Source organism: Bos indicus x Bos taurus, chromosome 19 (assembly GCF_003369695.1).
Source record: "Bos indicus x Bos taurus breed Angus x Brahman F1 hybrid chromosome 19, Bos_hybrid_MaternalHap_v2.0, whole genome shotgun sequence".
Classification (NCBI taxonomy): Eukaryota; Metazoa; Chordata; class Mammalia; order Artiodactyla; family Bovidae; genus Bos; species Bos indicus x Bos taurus.
The window spans coordinates 40,747,366-40,768,288 of record NC_040094.1 but is presented as its reverse complement, the minus strand read 5'-3'; the positions used below and the strand labels follow the sequence as shown (position 1 = coordinate 40,768,288).

At 54.0% G+C, this 20,923-nt stretch overlaps 1 protein-coding gene across 4 annotated transcripts; it reads left to right on the top strand.

The window, feature by feature from the left end:
• Positions 1–584: 584 nt before the first annotated feature.
• On the top strand, positions 585–20,527 carry CACNB1 (calcium voltage-gated channel auxiliary subunit beta 1). 4 transcript variants are annotated; one of them, XM_027517303.1, is made up of 15 exons: positions 585–1,543; positions 1,949–2,079; positions 4,521–4,607; positions 7,578–7,697; positions 8,616–8,738; positions 9,306–9,442; positions 9,675–9,751; positions 10,161–10,315; positions 11,400–11,480; positions 11,940–11,998; positions 12,183–12,292; positions 12,439–12,590; positions 15,722–15,817; positions 16,249–16,434; positions 18,654–20,527. In XM_027517303.1, exons 2-15 carry the CDS (start codon positions 1,996–1,998, stop codon positions 19,116–19,118), a joined length of 1,932 nt encoding a protein of 643 aa, XP_027373104.1. In that variant the 5' UTR covers positions 585–1,543; positions 1,949–1,995; the 3' UTR covers positions 19,119–20,527. The 4 variants fall into 4 exon arrangements, with proteins under 4 accessions (XP_027373104.1, XP_027373105.1, XP_027373107.1 ...); XM_027517304.1 differs by lacking the exons at positions 585–1,543; positions 10,161–10,315 and adding an exon at positions 11,124–11,143 and having other exon boundaries at positions 1,807–2,079; XM_027517306.1 differs by lacking the exons at positions 585–1,543; positions 18,654–20,527 and having other exon boundaries at positions 1,807–2,079; positions 16,249–16,643.
• Positions 20,528–20,923: the final 396 nt, after the last annotated feature.

Below are 20,923 nucleotides of genomic sequence, written 5' to 3'. Positions count from 1 at the left end.
ACAAGCAGTGTGGTGTGGCCACCCTCACCCCCTCAAAAAAAAAAAAAGAGGAAGGGGATCAAAATTCATGCCACTTTCTCACAATAGAGAAATCGAAAACCCAGGTCTTTCTACAAAACCCAGGCCTTCTCTGTCATGCCAGGCTCTCTTGTGTCCAAGGGAAAGATGGGAGCCCTGCTCAGGGTTGGATCTTAGGGCTGACCCACACCTGTTGCAAAACCCAGGGTGAGAAGGAGGAGTCAGTGTATTCCCCAGACTCCCCTCCAGCAGAACACAGCAGGTTGGCTTATTTTACTTTTAGCAGCGCCGGTTTGCAGGCTCTTAGTTCCCCAGTCAGGGATTAAACCTGGGCTTCCCTGGTGGCTCAGACAGTAAAGCGTCTGCCTGCCATGTGGGAGACCCCGGTTCGATCGCTGGGTCTGGAAGATCCCCTGGAGAAGGAAATAGTAACCCACTCCAGTACTCTTGCCTGGAAAATCCCACGGACAGAGGAGCCTGTTAAGTTATGGTCCATGTGGTCACAAAGAGTTGGACACGACTGAGCGACTTCACTTTCACTCAGCAGTGAAAGCCTGGACTCCTAACCACTGGACTGCCAGAAAACTCCCAGCTTGGCTTATTTTAGAGTCATTGAACCTGGGCAAATCTCCATTCTACTTCTCATTTCTCTTTTTTGTGGAGCCCGGGAAGGGGTCAAGCAAGGTGGTAACAGGTGCTCCTGTCAAAATTGACACTCTCCCCTCCCTTCCCTACCTCACCCCTGCCCTGCACAGCATCTTACAGCATCTCCAAACATCTCAGAAACCCATCATTTAATTTCCTCTTCCTCCCAAAAATCCCAGGTGACAAAGACACCACAGTACCAGCAAACCCGTTTTACAGGAGAGGTGTACTGATGTGCCCAGAGCCACACCACCAGAAAGAGCCTGAACCAAGTTGGCACTAAGGCCGCTTGCCAGAATCCTCTAGTCCTTTTAGCTTCACAGATCATGGTGGTTGGGGTCCAGGCCTTGGATATCTGTCCCCAAATAAAGGATGAAGGGGGAAACAATTCCAGGTGACAGGTCATTAGATCTGATTTTCGCCACTCTCCAGTCTCAGCTCCACATTTCTTCCTCCTCCTCCCTCTCTACCCAGGAACACAGACCTCACCCAGGCCCACCCCTGGCCTTTTGGAAAGGCTTGGGGGATAGCTGTTAGCGCTAGGGCAATAGGACTCCTGAATCCCTGGGATTTCTTGTTGCTGTCTCTGCTGAACTCCGTTTGGACACCCTCCCCACCCCAGCTTCAGCCTCCAGCCATCCAGCACCAACCTATTTGGGAGGGAGGGACCTTTCTGTTTGGCTTAAGGCGGTCTGGGACAACAGTGGGGAGAAAGGAGTTAAAGCTGGGTCCCAGGATCACAAGGGCTGGGAAGTTCCGGTGGCCCAGCCTGGAATGGAATGGGGAGACCAGCTAGGAAGAGCGGTTTGGGACGGAAGCGGGGGGCGGTGCCAGCCATGCTAATCCGCGCTTCGGTTCCATCCGCGCTTGGCATCCACTGGTAAACCGCACCCCCTCCCTCCCGCTCTCAGCCCCTTGGCAAGGTTTCTAATGTCCCCCAGAGTGGCCACCCTCACCCTAGGCCAGTCGGAGACCTGAGCTCGCCGGGAGAGGCGTGCGTCCCTGCAGCCTCCCTCCCATTGTCTGTGCAGAGCAAGCGGAGGGGCTGCGAGGGGCGGGGCCGCGACTGGCGGAGGGAGGGAGGGAGGGAGGGAGGGACGGGTGGGAGCGGAGGGGGCGGGGGGAGATGCTGAGCCTTCAGGGGCGGAGGAGGCGGCGGCAGCAGAGGAGAGAGCGGGAGGAGGGAGGGAACGCAGGAAGAGGGCAACCGAAGGCCGGGCCAGGTGGCTGGACCGGGTGCTGGCTACGCTGTTCTCGGTTCCGACGGCCTCTCTCATGCGTTGAGGGCGCCCGGCTGGGCCGGGCCGGCGGCCGGAGGGGAGGCTCCTCTCCATGGTCCAGAAGACCAGCATGTCCCGGGGCCCTTACCCATCCTCCCAGGAGATCCCCATGGAGGTCTTCGACCCCAGCCCACAGGTGAGGTGTGATGGCCGGGATCGAGGGAAGGGGGCCGCTCCCGTGGACCTTGTGGGGTCGGATCGAGGGGGGACCGGGGAGAAAGGGGTTATATGCCCGGCGTGGAGGGGAAAAGGCTCTGCGCCCCCCATCCCTGCCAGTGAATGATTGATGGGCGCTTGGCTGGGAGTTATGCTGCGGTTTTGCAGAGCGGGGAGGGGGCGGTCGGGCCGCCTGTCACCCTCGCCTCCTCCTCTCCCCCGCGTCAGGGGCTTTGCTCCTTGGGTACCGGCTCCAGTGGGTTAAGAGTGTGGGTGCTGGCGGCGGGATCCGTGGGTTGAGGGAGGCTAGAGAGGGAGCTCAGGCAAAGGGGGCGACGCAGAGCACGCTCAGGGGCTCCGGGCGGGTGTGGGTGGAGTGGGGGTGGCACTGGGAGATGGCCGAGGCGGTGGTCAGAGGGCGGTGCCAGCAGGCCTTCAGAGCTACGGACACTGGCCCTCGAGGGTGGGGAAGGTACCAGCACCGAGCTAGGCCCCCGTCCCAGCCACTTCAGTTCCACCTCTATATTAGACCACCTCCCCTCCCCCGACACCCGTGTTAGCCCTTCCCGACCCATCCCCCTAGCCCCAGAAAACGCCTCCAAAGTTTGGAAAGTTGGATGGATGCCAACTCACTGTCCTGGAGGGGAAGAAATTGTGTTACCTGGGGAACAGGGGGGGGGGCTGCCTCCCCACCCCCACTCACACTTTTCCTGTACCAACTGGTTACCCCCAAGAAGGGATATTCTTGGGGGTGGAGGGTGCCGGTGGAGTGACCAGCAGAGTCTGGGGTGGTCGTCCCCAAGAATTTCTCTGGGACATGTCCTTTTCCATTCTGGCAACACCCCAAGGCTAGGATAGCATTAACTCTTTTCTTGCTGTGGCCAGCCTGGAGCAACTGTAACCACCATGATAGTATGGCTGATGGGCACGTGGGGCGGGGGGGTGTCAGATCAGACCTAAAAATACTTCCCTTCTCCACCCCAGGCCCCTTGGAGCCTGGGAGGCAGCTGACCGGGCCCTTCCTTTCAGCTGTCCCTTGTCCCTCTGGGTGCCACTCCCTTTTCCTAGCCTGGGATAGTGGTGATATTGTGAAAGAGAGCCTTGTGCTCACTGGGGGAATCCTCTTAAATTCATAGGGATCCTCAGTCCTTAAGGTTGGATATATGTCTGGTTCCAGAGAAGGTGAGGGAGGGAGGATTCTTGAAGGGTTCCCAGGTGTCTTGCCCATCTATCCATCCATCTCTTGTACTCAAGCCCAAGGAACCAGAGCCTCTAGTCTGATTATGGCTTATCTAGCTTCTTTGGCAAAGAAACTCTAGGATGGAGGTTGTGGACAGCAGCTTGGAGGGCCTGGACCCTCAATCATCCCCTCTCACTCTAGATTGCCTGGGGGCTGATGTGTATATGTGAGTTGGGGAGGGCAAAGAAGCAGCCCCCTTCCTAGGAGGCCTGGAAATACCTGAATAGGTGGCTACTTGAGAGGTCAGGCAGTGTCCACACCACCCAAGCCAGGAGCCCAGCCAGCGGGACTGAGCCCGGCTTCCCGGAGGCCCTGCAGGGGCTGTGTCCTCGGTTTTTCTTGGGGGAGGGCCAAGGGACATTTAGATTTATGCAGCCTGGTGGGCATCATGGGACAGGAAGTGGGCAGTGGCAGCTGAGGGCTAAAGGGCTTGATGTCTCTTGCCCCCTTGGGAAGAGGTATGATCACTGTGATTGTGAAAAGGGGGCTGAAAAAAAGTCCTACCAGGATGAGGGGTGTGCTAAATCTGCCCCCATGGGTCAAGGTTGGGGTTAGATATTTACTTTCCAAATACAGTTTCATGTCCCCTCCCCTCCTCCCTAGAAATCTAATAGTTTTAGGTCTCTTAAGACCAGAGAGCTGCAACTCCCCTCCCCACTCTGCAAAAAACAAGGCAAGAGTTGGGCTCAGGAAAGCCAAGCTGGGCCTGGGTTGGCGATTCCTCTTCTCTCTGGGGGCTATAGGTGCACACAGCCCCAGTCTGCTCCAGCTGAAGTGGAGAGGGAAGGGGACTTTCCCAGGGGCTGTCTCCACACCCCCAGCACTGCAGGCAGTCTCTCCCTTCCCCCCAGGCCTCTGCAGCCTGCCCAGCGTCTTAATTAGCTTTGCTGCCTAATGAGCTTCCAGCTTCTCAGCACCTCCCCTTTCCCAACCTCTGACTTGGTTCGGGGGTTTCTGTGTGTGCTTCCTAGGGCTCTCTTGCTCTGTCCCCCACCCCATGGCTGTGGTCTGGGCCCTCCCTCTCCCTCGGGCTGTACCATCCCAGGAAGAAGATGGAGGGGCAGGCTCTTGAGATTAGGGAATGATATTGCCAAGGCTTGGCGGTAGTTCTGGACTTGATGGGATGAGGGTTGGGCAAGGGTCTTTGAGATTCTACTCTTGTCCCTTCCTGGCCTCTCCAGGGCAAATACAGCAAGAGGAAAGGGCGGTTCAAAAGGTCGGATGGGAGCACATCCTCGGATACAACATCCAACAGCTTTGTCCGCCAGGTAATGGGGAGGCTGGGTTGAGAGGAGGGAGGTGGCTGGTTGGTGGAGACCAGGATTGGTGAGCTCCAGGCACCCTCCCCCATGTCATTTGTTACCTGCCTAGAACCACCCCATCACCCTTACACCCCATGACCTCCTCTGCATATACTGTCAGCTGTACCCACTCCCTCAGCCCCCGCCCAGCCCCTCCCCCAGCACCAGGCACCAGCCCCTGCTGCCTGCCTGCGTCATCTCATTCAGGGACAGCCTGGCCTGCCTCCTTCTAGCTTGCTTCAGGCTGTCACCCACTCCCCCTGCCGGCTGTCTTCTTCCATGTCCTCCCCCAGAATCTGTGACAGCATGGGGTAGAGGGAGGTCCTATGAAATGAGGAGCCAGGACATTTGGGTCCCTGGAGCCCTGATTAGGTATGGATCCGGGGAAACGCCCTCCTCACATCCAGTTGTGACTGTTGTTTAATATGCAGAGAGAACGTGTGTTGAGGAGGGTGGAGGAGAGGCAGCAGGAAGTTGATTTTAGAGAGGACTTCAGCCCAGCACCCCTGAATGAAAGGGCAGGGGTTATAACTGAATGGCCTTCTGGGGTCTTCTGTTCTCAGTCAGGAAGTTGCCATTCTCATCTCTGTTCTAACTCTCAACCCCAGGCCATCTCAGGCTCAGGGAGAAGCAGTGAGAGAGCCCTGTGGTTGCTATGACTACAGAGCATCTCAACAAAGCCTGGTACCCAAAAAAGGCGAGAGGGGCTTAGGATCAGACAAGGAAGGAGTACGTTGAAGAAAAAATGGGCAGGCACATGAGGACAGAGGACAGTAGGAAAGTCAGTCACCCCCAGGCCAAGAGAGAGAGGATGATGCCAGGCAGATCCACTACTGACTGGAGTGAGGCCCTTCTTTTTGATTCTTATGTCTCCACAACACTTGGCACTCGAAAGCCCAGGCCTGACTTGAGAGGATCAGGAAAGGGACCTTTCATCCCAGGATTCCTAAATACACATACAAATGGGAAGTCCTTTCCCTCATCCCCTGTGTGTATTGTAGGACTGGGGCAGGGCCAGGGCTAGGAAAAATGACACCGTGCTCAGTGGAGCCCCTCTTGACAGAAAAGGGCCTCATTCCTTCAGTGTTTGCCAACCCAGGGGATCAGACCCCAGTTTCCAATCCTTTCTCCTCTCAGCTCCCCAGCTCTGACCCCCAGTAGGTGGCAGGGAGTGGGGGGGCAGGCCTTGCCACATCTCTGAGCTAAATATACCCTAGCAGTTTGCACATGTAGCAACTCTGCTTGTAACCTGAGCCCCCTGGGGGAACGGGCAGTTTGGGCCACCCCCTAGGCCAGCAGGGCCAGGCACTGAGGGCGCCGGGATGGAGGCGCCCAACCAGACCCTCGTAGTGGTGAGCTGGGGATGGAGTGAAGGTGGGGGTGGGGGGCGGGAGCAGCCCCTCAGGAAAGCTGGTGGGAGGCCTTCACTCCAGCCTATTTCCTTGCCTTCTCACTGTTCCCTTGTCTCCCGCCATTTCTGGTATGCACGCACTTGTGTGTGTGTGTGTGCGTGTGTGCGTGTGTGTGTGTGTGTGTGTGTGTGTGTGTGTGTTGGGGTCAGTAAGTGCCTGCCCCTCTCCATCTCTGGGTCTGTTCCTCTGGCTCTCCTGGTGGCTGTCTTCCTGACTCTGAGTGCTCAGGAGGGATAAAGAGTAGTTGATTCACTGGTTTTCACTCTTTCCTTTGTATCGCTTTTCCAGCTTCTATGAAAACCCCACCCCACCCCCTGGTTTTCCTCTCAGAGTCTCCCATTTTCCTGATTTGGCTGGGAAATGGATGGGCCGCTGCACTGGCTGATGACGAGGGCACTCTGGGGAGATGGGACCTGGTCTTCTTTCTTTCCGAGGTCCCCTCCATACCAGGCTAATGGGCATTCTTGGCCAAGTGATCCCTTCCTGTCTTCAGAAAGAAACCCTCCCACCCCTGCAGTCTTACCCTTTCGTCACATCCCCTCCGGCCCTTTGTAGCAATAAATCCACACTTCTGGCTCCCGTCCTCACGTTCCCTTGGGGACACAGACACTGAGGGCGCCCCCCTGCCCCTCCCCTGTACGCACACACAGGGACCTGTATGCATTCAGTCATGCACCAGGACATACCACAGAGCACACACTCCCGAACAGACTCGAAGTTGCACATCCAAATACACCCGTGAAAGAGCATGTTCATTCACCTCCTGGGCTATGTGTGCCTTACACGTGTGTCTGCATTGCTGAGGGAGTTCCTTATGTCCTGGGATGGTCCGTGTGGTCAAGGCCAGCATCCTGGCACACCCAGACTTCTGAACCTGTCTTAATGCTGGCAGTTGGCTGCCCTAATGCAAGGGAAAAGCCTGCTTGTGTTCTTCTCTTGATGTGTTTCTCCTGTCTGCCCCACCCCAGGAACTTTGGGTTCTTTTTTGTATCTTATAAGAGTCTAAGGGTTGGGGCTTTCCAGCTTCTGGCAGGGGAGGTAGGATTCTATTTTCCCTCGCCCTTGAGCAGAAGGTAGCAAATTTTTGTGTGGCCCTAGCACATGGAGCAGGCTGCCCATGGCCACCAGTGCAGAGGGCTCAGACCTAAGCTGGTGGCTGTGGCCCCTGGAAGGACTCACTGGGCCTGTGCTGGGTCTGTCTCAGCGGGTTCTGGGAGCAGGGGAGGGAAGGAGGAACAGGGAATGGAGACTGACCGTTGGCACTCTGCCTCTGCACTGCACCCTATCAGGTTCCCACCCCTCCCTGGGCCCCAAGCAGCTGTCCTTGGACCTGCCATAATTCCCTGCTTGTTGCTATCACCCTTTCTAGGGCCACACTCTTCCCAGGGGCCTGCAGACCTCATTCTCAGGCTCTTCCTGTCTAATGCCGCCACCTCCTAGCCCTTGTGGTCTCACACTGGTGCCTTCTGCGGCCCAGGAGCTGGGGAGGCGGCGTTGGCCCTGAGCTGGCCCTGTCTGTTTTCAGGGCTCAGCAGAGTCCTACACCAGCCGTCCGTCAGACTCTGATGTGTCTCTGGAGGAGGACCGGGAAGCCTTAAGGAAGGAGGCAGAGCGTCAGGCGTTAGCCCAGCTAGAGAAAGCCAAGGTGAGAAAGATGGGAGGGGCTGTGCTGGCATTGTTTCCCTTACCTCGTGCCTTGGAGACAGCCTGAACAGACCTGAGTCAAGTCTTGGCCCAGCCACTTCCCGGCGGATGTACGCCTCCTATGTGCCTCTGTCTTTCATCTGTAAAAGTGTAAGCTACAATACCTGCCTCCTTATAAAGTGCAATAAGTGCCTAAAACTCTTGCCACACGTAACAGGAGCTAAACATTTCCACTCTTTCTGGGTTGGCTCTTACTAGCTGTGAGATCTTAGGCCATTCACTTAACCTTTCTGAACTTCAGTTTTCCCATTCATTCAAGTGAATATGATAATAGCACTTTGTAGGATTTTTGTAATGAATAAATAAGATAATGGGTGTGAAACATATAACACAGTGCCTGGCACACTAAACAGTAGCTGCTATCATGATCACTACTATTATTATTATTACTGTGACTGTTCCTTCTTGGTGTCATTCTGGGGTCCCCCATAACCTATACTTATTCCCTGATGCCCCCCTCCATCCTGAGAGGACTGAGTTCTGTTTTTTGCTGTTTTTTTTTACTGTGAAATTTAATATGCACGTAAAAACCTGCATAAGCCATTCAGTGAATACTTTTGTTTTTTTAATAAAATTTTTTTTGATGTATAGTTGATTTACAGTGTTGTGTTAGTTTCAGGTGTGCAGCAACATGATTCAGTTATACATGCATTTTTCATTATTACAAGATTTTGAATATAGTTCTCTCTGCTATACAGTAGGACTGTGTTTACTTTGTGTATAGTAGCGTGTATAATGTGTATCTTAATGAAGAATTTACAAAACAAACCTCTCCATAATCACCACCCCAGTCAGGAAGTTGTACATCCCATTGTGATTTAACTCTCTGGTTGTCATCCACCCTGGGTGCCTCCTCTAGACCAAGCCGGTGGCATTTGCTGTGCGGACAAATGTCGGCTACAACCCATCTCCAGGGGATGAGGTGCCTGTGCAGGGAGTGGCCATCACCTTCGAGCCTAAGGACTTCCTACACATCAAAGAGGTGGGGCGAGACCGCTTGGCATCTGGAGGGAGGGCAGTGAAGTGTGTGCCAGGAGAGGGGCAGTCAGAGCTCTAGTGGAAAAAGACTTCTGAACTAAGCAGAGCTGGGCTAAATTTGCTCTGTGATCTTAGACAAATCTTTCCACTTCTCTGAGCTTCAGATTTTTCATTGGTAACGTGCGATGGTAATACCTAGGTTGCAGGGTTGCTGGGAGGGTTTGTGAAGAGGACTGTTGATGGAGTGGCAGTGTGCCAGGCACACAGAGGTGTCAGCATTTACTTCTCTCCCCGCCTTTCCAGGATAGAGCTGACACATGGCGGGAGGAAGGACTCTCAGAACAGGGATATGCTTGGGGTGGGGTAGTCCAGGGCACAAGAGGATGCTGGTCCTAGAGAGCCCTGAGAATTGGGAGCTGTACTCAGAGGCTGGTGCCGGGGCTCTTTGAGGGTGCCATCCCCTGGGCAGAGAAGGCAAGGTTGGGGGTGGTATCCCCTGGAGCTGGCTGCTGGCTTGACCTCTAATCTCCTTCTTGGTCTCCCCCACCCCACCTGCCGTTGTTGTTTGCAGAAATACAATAATGACTGGTGGATCGGGCGACTGGTGAAGGAGGGCTGTGAGGTTGGCTTCATCCCCAGCCCTGTCAAACTGGACAGCCTGCGCCTGCTGCAGGAACAGAAGCTGCGCCAGAACCGCCTCAGCTCCAGGTGTCTGGCTGGGGGCGGGGCACTCCCACCCCCGGGAGAGGCCAGCCAGCCAGGAGGAGGCCCCAAGGGTTGACCTCATATTCTGAGGACACAGAGTTGCCCGAGGCCTCACCCGTGGGGCTGGCGAATGAGGGCCACAGAGTGGGGAGGGGCAGCCTGTGAGAGAACAAGATCCCCCGCCCTCACACCCACCTCTTTGCTCACGGCTCCATTTGCCTCTCTGCCCACACAGCAAATCAGGTGACAACTCCAGCTCCAGCCTGGGAGACGTGGTGACTGGCACCCGCCGCCCCACGCCCCCTGCCAGTGGTAAGAGCTGCCACCACCCCAGGGGGTGGGGTGGAGCTCCTGGGTGGGGTGGTCTCCCCATTGCCTGTCCCTTCCTTTCCCTGCAGTAAGGGGTATCCCAATCCTGAGTCCTCCAAACACATCCAGCGGTACCCCCTCCATGAAGAGCAGGGCACCCCCCAAGCTGGGCTGGTCAGTCAGCACCCATTCTCTCATGTCTGTCCTCTCCCATTTCTTCAGTAGCTCCATCTCTCCTCCTGACTGCCCCGCCCCCTGCCCCCCATTCATTTCTCCCAGCCCTGTTCCATTCACCTCTTCTTCTTTCTTTTCTCCCCATCCCATCCCCGCGTTCTGTACTTGTGTCTCCATGTCCATCTCACTCCTCCCCACCTCGCCTCCTCCCTCCCTCAATCCTGACTCTCCGGTCCAGGTAATGAAATGACTAACTTAGCCTTTGAACTAGACCCCCTAGAGTTAGAGGATGAGGAGGCAGAGCTCGGGGAGCAGAGCGGCTCTGCTAAGACTAGTGTTAGCAGTGTTACCACCCCGCCGCCCCACGGCAAGCGCATCCCCTTCTTCAAGAAGGTAATTCTTACTGCGTTCTTGTGAGAGGGGAGGTCAGGGCCCAGCTCTTCGGTGGGTGGAGGGGGGCTGGAATGGATTCAGATGGGGTATCGGCCTGATTTTGTGGGGATCAGGCCTTCCTGCCGAGGAGGAGGGAAGGGTAGAGTGGCACCCAGAATGGGCACGTCTGTCTCCATGCACAACCCCACCCTGGCCTTCTTGCCCAGAAGGGATGGTTCTTGCCATGGAAGCAGCCCTTCTAGCCCCCGCCCCCCAACTGAAAGCAGATCTGGTTGTAATGAAACCCGACATTTCCCCCTCACTACCAGTGGCATATTCATGTTTGCCCTTGCCCCCAGATGTGAAGGGGAAAGTGGAATGGTGACTCTTCTTTGCCCTTTTCAGATTAGGGTGCCCAGGGATCTCCTGGCTGCAGAGCAGGACAGTTAAGGGAACCCTTACAATGGGCAGGTTGGCCTGCACTGGGGCCAGGAGATGGGCACCAAATTAGGGGCTATCACTCTTTCCAGCTTTTTTCCAAGACCCGGAAAGGGGGTAGAGGATGTCTGAATATTCCAAAGTTCACCGGACTGGCTGTCAGTCCCACTCCTGGCCCTGATCCAGGGCCATCTCTGGCTCCCCCTTGGCATGGGGTCCCATCCCCTCTCTCTGGCTCTGTCTGTCACTAACACGCATGCCCTGTTATCTCTCCTCGTCCGCCCGCTCTCCCTCCCTCTCTTGTCCTGGCTCCTCCCTTGCCCTCTGCCCCTGCCTGGGTACCCTCCCCTTTCTCCTCCCCCTCCCCCATCTTGGCAATCTCTGGACCCAGCCAAACAGAAGCAGAAGTCGGTGAGTAGCACAGCTTTCTATGTTTCCCTCCCCACCCTCTGGGATGAGCTAGGGGGACCTTCTAACACCCATTCCCATATCTGCCCCCATTTTCCCCCCACCATTCCTGGTTCTCCCTCCCCACCCCTACCCTGATCCCCTACATCTGGGCTTTGGGACCAGGGGGAGGAAAGGATGCATGCGGGAGCCTGGAGGCGGGGGGAGAGGGGCTAATGCCATCTCCACTCTGGGGTTTCCCCTCCCTGCTTCCCCCCAGACAGAACACGTGCCCCCTTATGACGTGGTACCTTCCATGAGGCCCATTATCCTGGTGGGACCGTCGCTGAAGGGCTATGAGGTAGGAGCCCCTAGAGGGGCATAGGGACCAGAGGGGCCCAGACTGCCAGAAAGACTCTGTAAGGTCTTGAGACTCCAGAGACATCCCCCAGCAGGGTCTTCCCAGGGTTTCCTCCCCAGAGGGCTACAGACCTTTAGAGACCACCCCCTTCCCCAGGGGGGCCCCAACCCAACCCATGGGGAGACCCACTCAGAAGGGTCTAGTCTTCTCAAAAATACCCAGAAAAGTCCTCCTAGAGATTCTACCTGAAAGGATCTCTGGAATCAGAGACCCCAGTGGAGGCCCCTCAAACTCAGAAGGATCACTTCCTCCCCTGAACAGGGACTCATTCATCTCAGGGATTAAAGGAGAAAATGGAATGTCAGGGGGCAAATGCCTAGCAGTCTACCCTCCTTGAGAGCTTCAAACACCTGACATCTCTTCCTCCTCCTCCACCCCCACCCCCTGCCCCAACTTCAGGTTACAGATATGATGCAGAAAGCTTTATTTGACTTCTTGAAGCATCGGTTTGATGGCAGGTAAGCCCCTTGGAGCTGGCTCTCCATGCCCAGCATGGTTCTCTGCTGCTGGGGTTGGGCAGGATGGCTTGAATGACAATCCTGGAACTCTTGGACTGAGGGCTACAATGCTGTCCTGGAGCCTGGGGAGGAGGCAGGACATTTTAGCCCACCCTGAACCCTGACACTTTGCTCTGCCCCCCAGGATCTCCATCACACGTGTGACAGCGGACATTTCCTTGGCTAAGCGATCAGTCCTCAACAACCCCAGCAAACACATCATCATCGAGCGTTCCAACACACGCTCCAGCCTGGGTGAGCCCATCCCTTGACTCTGCCCCCACCCTGCTCTGGGGCCAGATGTGGGAGTGAGGGGGCATCTCCAGAAACACTCTACCTGCCCACTGCCTCCTGGGAGGCTGCCTTACATTTACCCCTTCCCCATGACTCCACTCGCCTAGCTGAGGTTCAGAGCGAGATCGAGCGGATCTTTGAGCTAGCCCGAACCCTTCAGTTGGTTGCTCTGGACGCCGACACCATCAACCATCCAGCCCAGCTCTCCAAGACCTCACTGGCCCCCATCATTGTTTACATCAAGATCACCTCTCCTAAGGTGGGTACAAGACCCTACTGGGGACAGGAGTGCTCTGGGTGGGCTGCCTGTGTTTAAGCCCCAGGTACTGCTTACTAATCATGTGACTTCATCTCCTCAAGCCCAGATTCTCTTCTCCATCAAACTCCATTGTCTGGATATTGTGAAGATGCAACCTAATGTGAATACTTATCACTTAGCAAACGATCTGGTATAATATACCTCATCGTGTATTAAGTGTTTTAAATATTATTATTAGAGTTGTGCAGGTTAGTCCCCTGTCTCTGCTTTGTTGACCTCCCATCCTTAGTCCAGAAAATAGAAACAGTTCTGTGTGTTCTGCCTCAGTGTCACCCAGCTAACTTGGCAGTTGGAAAAAGACCTCTCCTGTCTTTTTTTTTTCTCCTGTCTTTTTATTTACTGTACTGCCCTCATTTAGACCTTGATAGAGATGAACTTGGTAGGAAGACTGATTTACTTCTTTGTCATACAGCAGCTCCTTTAATTCCCCCCCCTAGACATTAATGGTTTTGAGAAACGTGGAAGGTGAGCCAGGTTGAAGGATTTTTATAAAATGTTTATTTATTTGACTGCTCCGGATCTTAGTTGTGACACGTTGGGTCTTTAGTTGTGTCTTGTGGGATTTTTAGCTGCAGCAAACTCTTGGTTGTAGCAATTGGGATCTAGTTCCCTGACCAGGGATCGAACCCAGGCCCCTTGCGCTGGGAGTGCAGAATCTTAGCCAGTAGATCACAATGGAAGTCCCTAGGTGAAGGATTTGAAGTTAGAAGACGGCATGAGGGTCAGATCCTAGCTCTGAGTGGCTTATTTTAATTAATTAAAGTTTGTTGTTTTTTTTGGTTGTATGTTATTGAGCTTTGGATCTTGGGGAGATAATTTAGCTTTTGCACAATTTCTTCACCTACAAAATGGGAATTATAATCCTTATCTTGAGGTAGTGATGTAAAGAGCCCAGAGTTCTGTCTGATGAAGGCAATCAGGGATTAACATTGCATGATAGCACCCTATGAGCTAAACACCCAGTTTCTAATGAGGATAAAGAGGAGGATGGGATTTAAGTACTTCCTGAGGTGGTTTAAAGGATCAAATGAGATAATGGATGCAAAAGCACTTTGTGAACTAGAAAGTAACACACACTTCCATTGCCCTGCTGAGCACTGACTCTGAGGTTAAGGGTGGGGACTCTGAAGCCGGGCTGCCTGGGTTTATGTCTCACTGCTGCCACTTACCTACTGGCTCTGGCTCTTTGGGCAGGTCACCTGACTTCTCTGTGCCTCAGTTTCTTCATTTGGAAAATAGGAATCCTTAGGTGATGTTTGTGAAGATTAAATAAACAAATTAACCATGCAAAGTGCCTGGTACCTATTGAGTGCTATATGTGTTCAATTCTTAAAGACTTTTATTTTGAAGTAATTTCAGATTTATAGGAGAGTTGCAAGAACAGTACAAAGGATCACCTTTGAATACCCTTCACTCAGACTCACTACTTTTTTAATGGCTCTTTAGAAATAAAATTCACATGCCATTTAATTCAGCCATTTAAAGCATACAATTTAATTTTTTTTTCAGACTCACTAATTTTGAACATTTTGCCACATCTACTTTATCTTTAGGGCTTCCCCCATGGCTCAGCAGGTAAAGAACCTGCCTGCAGATGCAGGAAATGAAAGAGATGTGGGTTTGATCCCTGGGTCAGGAAATGAAAGGATCCATGGAGGAGGGCATGGCAACCCACTCCAGTATCCTTGCCTGGAGAATTCCCATGGACAGAGGAGCCTGGGGGAGCTATAGTCCATAGCGTCACACGGAGTTGGACATGACTGAAGTGACTTGGCATGCACACACTTTATGTACGTCTGTATTATGTATATATGTGTTTATATATATATATCTTTTTTCTTGAACTGTTTAAGTTGTAGATCTTGTATTTCTTTATCCCTCAAAATTTCAACATGTATTTCTTAAGAACAAGGACCTTAACTTACATGTCAAATTCAAGAAATCTCACTAAAATACTATTTTCAGTTTTCACCAGTTGTCCCAAAAATGCCCCTTATAGCAATTTCCCCTTCAATCCAGGATCACGTGTTGCATTTAGTTGTTAAATCTCTTTAGTACTTTTTTCTTCTTTATTTCATTTTTTTTCTCCTTAGTAATCTTTAAGCTAAAAATCGAAGAAGGGCTTTTCTTCGATTCTCATGAGACTATCATTTTTGAAGAGTACAGATCACTTATTTTGTAGATTGTTGCTCAAGGTGGGTTTGTCTGATGTTTCCCTGTCAACAGATTGAGGTTTTGCATTTCCGGTAGGAATATTCCCCAAGTGATGTGTCCTTCTGAGTGCATTACATCAGGAAGCATAGGATGTTGGTTTGTTGTATTGCTGGTACTGTTAACTTTGACCACTTAGTTAAGGTTGTAGCTTTATGTCTAGCTATTATCATTATTATTGTTATCATTGAGAGGAGGATTATAATAGTGGCTGCCTAAAGGCATTATTGTCAGGACTAAATGAAAAGAAGGACTTTCCTGGTGGCACAGTGCTAAAGCATCTGGCTGGCAATGTGCAAGTCATGGGTTTGTCTCCTAGGTAGGGAGGATCCCCGGAGAAGGGAATGGCAACCCACTCCAGTAGTCTTGCCTGGAAAATCCATGGACAGAGGAGCTTGGTGGGCTACAAGTCCATGGGGTCGCAGAAGAGTCGGACACAACTTATCAACTAAACAACAACAACAAAATGAAAAAAAGCACAGACCAGTGCCAAGGCATAGCAAGTGTCCCTATCAAGGATGGCTGCCTGTTGTTAACACGGAGGGGAAGTTGGCTTAGAATGAATGAAACCTGTAAAGAAGGTTACAGGGGTTGGGAAGGAGAATCACTGCCCTTCATACAACCACTGTTGGAATGTCCCAGGGGAGGCTGGCATGAGACCCAGGAGAGAGCCTGAGCTTTGTGTAGGATGGACACAGGGCTGGTGAGGTCATTTCTGAAAAGGCATCCAGGGCTGAGCGTCATGGAATGTTCCCCCGGCCCTGATACTGTCTCTCCACGTTGGCTCCAACCAGGACCTGCCTCTCCAGGTTGGTGCATTGCAGGGTCCCTCTAGCTCCTCTTTTCCCCTTACCAAACAGGTTCTTCAGAGGCTCATCAAGTCTCGAGGGAAGTCTCAGTCCAAACACCTCAACGTCCAAATAGCGGCCTCAGAGAAACTGGCGCAGTGTCCCCCTGTGAGTGCTCAAAGGGAAGGGAGGGCATTTGGGTTCTCCTGGTTTCCTCTGGCCTGCTAAGAGAATGACCAGGAACACCTGGGTCCAGTTCAGAGGTGCAGATGGATTGTCTGGGAAAAGAGGGCTGAACAGGCAGTTAGAGACTGTGTTCAAGTCCCAGCAGCACCACTTCTCTACGGAGAGTTAAGCCCCTCTCCACACCTTGGCTACCTTATATATAGAATGAGGAAGCTGTAATATCTAGGTGCTAAGACCTCCTTATATATATTTAATTTACATATCTGAGAGCCCTCCTCTTCCTGAACATCCAGAGGTTTCTTTTTAACTTTGTCCTTCAACCCCTTGACTCCACCCACTGCCCCCAGGCCACACCCTCACCCCTTGGTCACGCCCAGCTCATCCCAGCCCTGCCCTTAACCCCGCCTCCACAGGAGATGTTTGACATCATCCTGGATGAGAACCAATTGGAGGACGCCTGCGAGCACTTGGCAGAGTACTTGGAAGCCTATTGGAAGGCTACACACCCGCCCAGCAGCACTCCGCCCAATCCGCTGCTGAACCGCACCATGGCTACTGCAGCCCTGGCTGCCAGCCCTGCCCCTGTCTCCAACCTCCAGGTACAAGTGCTCACCTCACTCAGGAGAAATCTCAGCTTCTGGGGCGGGCTAGAGGCCTCGCAGCGAGCCAGGGCGGTGCCCCAGCAGCAGGAGCACACGGTGTAGGTGCCCCGCCCACCTCCCCTCCTGCCCAGGGCTCGGAACTGAGTGCAGGGAACTTGGGGAAGGAAGGGAAAAGTTTTATTTTGTAAAAAATGTGGTGAGTGGCAGCTTCTGGTGTCTGTGGTTTTTGATGGGTTTGGGGCTAGCTGGTGGGGCCTATCTGGGCCTGGTCCCATAAGACTATATCTGCTGCCTTGGGGGCTTCTGCTTTGGGGGCCTTGTAAGATAAGAGACTAGGAAGAAACAGGAAAACCAATGTATATTTGCTGGACTCTACACCCGTTTTCGGAGAAGGCAATGGCACCCCACTCCAGTACTGTTGCCTGGAAAATCCCATGGATGGAGGAGCCTGGTAGGCTGCAGTCCATGGGGTCGCTAAGAGTCGGACACGACTGAGCGACTTCACTTTCACTTTCCACTTTCATCCCTTGGAGAAGGAAATGGCAACCCACTCCAGTGTTCTTGCCTGGAGAATCCCATGGACGGTGAAGCCTGGTAGGCTGCAGTCCATGGTGTCGCACAGAGTCGGACACGACTGAAGCAACTCAGCAGCAGCAGTAGCAGCAACACCCGTTTTAGACTCAACAGAGGTCACAGCATTTTAGACGCAACAGACCCACGGCCTTCAGACCCAGGGAGTCCCACAGAGCAGGGCCATTAAAACCAGACAGACTGCCCCCTGCTCCAGAGCCCTAATCTCCAGGGGTTCTCAGAAGAGACCCAAAATGAAGCATATTCTATGAGTTGATATAGAACCTTCCACCCTTCCAGTTAAACAGATTCCAGGGAAGATCCTCCTGTGGGTGCCCCACCCTACCTTGATCTCCTATGGGAGCCATGGCTTATTTCTGAGGTCAAATCATTAAGTATTGGGTTCTAGACTAGAGCTAGAAGAAACCCAGGAAATCATTCTAGACCACTGCTTTTCAAATTTGTTTTCAGCACCAGAACCCATTTGTTCACTGAATCTTATGGGAAGTTCAGTGTGTAAATAAGGCATCCTTGCTCTGCTTGGAGAGGGCTAGTGGCTTGGCCTCCACTTTACCTCCACGGGGACCCCTGAAGCACTCTATGTCCTGTCCATCTACCCCAGAACTCCAGGGAATGAAAATTGCTGCTCTAGCCTAATCCCCATCACAGCACCACAGAGAAACTGGGTCACCGAGATGGGAGTCACTGCTCAGGGTCACACAGCTTGAAGTGGCAGGGGACGCACTAGAACCCAGGCCTCTTGGCACCCCACCCAGCAGCCTCCATGGCCATCTTCATGTGACATTGGTGCTAAGGACACTGAGCCATCTCATCGTTGCCAGTGGGGAATAGAGACCCATCAGCCTTCCCCAGTATTCTTGCCTAGAGAATCCCATGGAGAGAGGAGCCTGGTGGGCTCCTGTCCACAACTGTAACAACTTAGCATGCATGCATGCATTGGAGAAGGATGACAACCCACTCCAGTATTCTTGCCTGGAGTATCCCAGGGACAGAGGAGCTGGTGGGCTGCCATCTACTGGGTCACACAGAGTCGGACACGACTGAAGTGACTTAGCAGCAGCAGCCTTCCCCAGCCTGAAGCTTTGAGTCTTTTGGGGGCAGGGGAAGAATCCTATCAACCTTGGAGACTGTCACCTGACTCAGAGTGGAGTAGGGAGAAGTGTGGAGTTCTGGACGCCTATGATTAGGGTCCTGTTGGGCTGAAGGAGCTGGATGAAATTCTCTTTAGTATGTTTGGGGCAACGACTAATCCAATCAACCACTAACAAGTGGCAATACTAATGAGCTGTTAATGATGATTTAGCCCAAGACAGCGTTAATGAGTGCCTTGAGGAAGTGACGACTAATTGTTCATGGGTTCTCTACCATGATTACCAGGAGAGTCATGCCTTCTCACACCTGAGAAGGTCGGGCGCCCCCTCTCCTAATGGAAGAACAAATGCCTTGAGTTCTGTCCTCTGGCTGGGCTCCAGAGCCGGTTGCCCAGCTGCCCAACCCCTAGGGCCAGCACCCTCCTCCTTCAGCCAGGCTGGGCGTCTTGGTGCCTCACTAACCTGCCTTGCTTTGTTGTGTTTCTCTCACTCCTGCCTGATCTGCATGGTGTGTACCGTCCGTCTGCTAACCAGGGACCCTACCTTGCTTCCGGGGACCAGTCGCTGGAACGGGCCACGGGGGAGCACGCCAGTGTGCACGAGTACCCGGGAGAGCTGGGCCAGCCCCCAGGCCTTTACCCCAGCAGCCACCCGCCAGGCCGGGCGGGCACCCTGCGGGCACTGTCCCGCCAAGACACGTTTGATGCTGACACCCCTGGCAACCGAAACTCTGCCTACACGGAGCTGGGAGACTCGTGTGTGGACATGGAGACTGACCCCTCCGAGGGGCCAGGGCTTGGAGACCCTGCAGGGGGCAGCACCCCACCAGCCCGACAGGGATCCTGGGAGGATGAGGAAGAAGACTATGAAGAGGAGCTGACCGACAACCGGAACCGTGGCCGGAATAAGGCCCGCTACTGCGCGGAGGGCGGGGGCCCAGTTCTGGGGCGCAACAAGAACGAGCTGGAGGGTTGGGGGCGGGGTGTCTACATCCGCTGAGGGGCAGGGGCTACACAGTGGGAGGAAGGGCTCTTGAGCCCAAGGGAGGGGAGGGACAGGGGGGCTCACCACGGAGATGTATCTTGCCTCCAGGGGGCGCTGTCTCCCTCCTTTCAGATGCCTTTGCTCAGATTGGGGTTTCTTTGGTGGTAACCTTCCACCCAGCTCCTGGGAGTCCCTTAAGCCTCAGCGGCAGGTTTTTACCTACCTGCTGTGGATGTATGGAGGATGCCCACCTTTCTGCAGTATCCCCCTCTCCACCTCAGGGGGCTCTCTCCCCTCACCCAGAGAAAAGGTGCACTTCCTTAACTCCTTCTACTCCGGGCTCTAAATGAGGGCCCTAAAATGGTGTGGCCCTTTCTTTTTCCACCCTGGAGTATTTGGGAATGGGGGGGAGGGGCTTTTCCTGGAGAGGGAGACCACAGACTCTCACATGAGGGCTCTCGTCCCCAAACCCCTGGTCCAGCGTCCTTTACCATGAGCCCCGCCCCCAGCACCTGCCCGCAGCTTCCTGGCTTCATTGTCTGGGAGGTGCAAGCTACAGCAGTGGAAGCTCCATGGGGAGCTGTCTCATGGAGCGGTCTGGATGATGCTGGCGGGCATCAGGTGCAGTGCCCTGTGCCTGCCCAGGACCTAGAACTCTGAGGAGGAGGCCGCCCCAGATGCTGCTCCTCGTCCCACCACCTCCATGCCTCAAGCCTTTGCCTACCCCAGGAATGAGCTTTGCCTACAACATCCCTTGCCTGCTGCCATCAGAAGAGGGGGCCCCTCTGCATCTGAGCCCCCCCATCCTCTCGTCACCTGGGCCCATGGAACACTCTGATCCGCCTCATTTTGAAACCAAAAAAACTGCTCCTTCACTCTCACCCTGAGGCCCCAGAAAAGAGGCCCTATGGTTGGTGCCCCAGAGTTAATCACCACCCCAGGGGTTGCCTCTGGACGTCAGATCTCCCCTGGGGGGTGGGGGGCTTGGCTGCTGCTGCTGCTGCTCTGTATTTGCCTCTTGTGATCCTGTCCTTTACCCATTCCACTCCACCCAGGAGAGGCCTTGGTAACGCCCTCTGCTCTGGAGTGTCCCTCTGCCTAGCATCCCATTGCCCAGCAGCCCTGCCCCCCAGCACCCAGCTGGGCCAGAGAGAGCCGATTGTGCCAACGAGGACTGGGCCCTGCCCGGCTGCCCGCCTCAGGGATGGGCACCTCATGCCTGTCTCGCCACCTCCTGTGCCAATGTTGTCCCACCCCACCCCCTACCTGGGGCGGGGTGCAGCTTCCACTTACTGGTTAGAAGAGACCACTGCCCAACCCTCCCCCTTTCCTGTCTGGTGTCCCGTGCCCCAATCTGTCTGTCTGTTCGTCTGTACTACCCTAGAAGTATTTTGCCACATATAAAACCGCCGTCCTGTCCTTTGCACCGCCTCCCAGGCCTGCTTCTTTGTCCCCATCACTCGCCACTCGGTTGCCAGCCTAGGTGTGTGGGAGCTGCTGACCTGCAGGGAAGGAGAGTGAAGCGGTGGGCGTGGGAGTCAGCTGCGCCCTGAGTGATTTGCACAGCGGGAGAGATTGTGCTTTGACTTTCGACTCTGACACATTATATTCAAGCCTGACAGGAGCTTCGTGGCCAGTCTCAGCTCCACTCCGCCCCAAGCCCCATACCTGTCCTGTCTCCGCATAAGTAGAGCCAGGGAAAACCGGAAACTGTAGAGGGAAGTGGAGTGTCCCGGATGTCATTCAGGGGATCAGATCCAGAGCCACTGGCTCACAGTCTTAGAAGCATGCGTGTTTTTCTGCTCCTGTGGCCTCAGCTG

Coding starts and splice junctions, on each gene's coding strand:
- CACNB1 (XM_027517303.1), top strand. CDS start 1,996: ATGGTCCAGAAGACCAGCATGTCCCGGGGCCCTTACCCATCCTCCCAG. Junction 2,080..4,520: donor TCTTCGACCCCAGCCCACAG/GTGAGGTGTGAT, acceptor TGGCCTCTCCAG/GGCAAATACAGCAAGAGGAA. Junction 16,435..18,653: donor CCCCTGTCTCCAACCTCCAG/GTACAAGTGCTC, acceptor TCTGCTAACCAG/GGACCCTACCTTGCTTCCGG.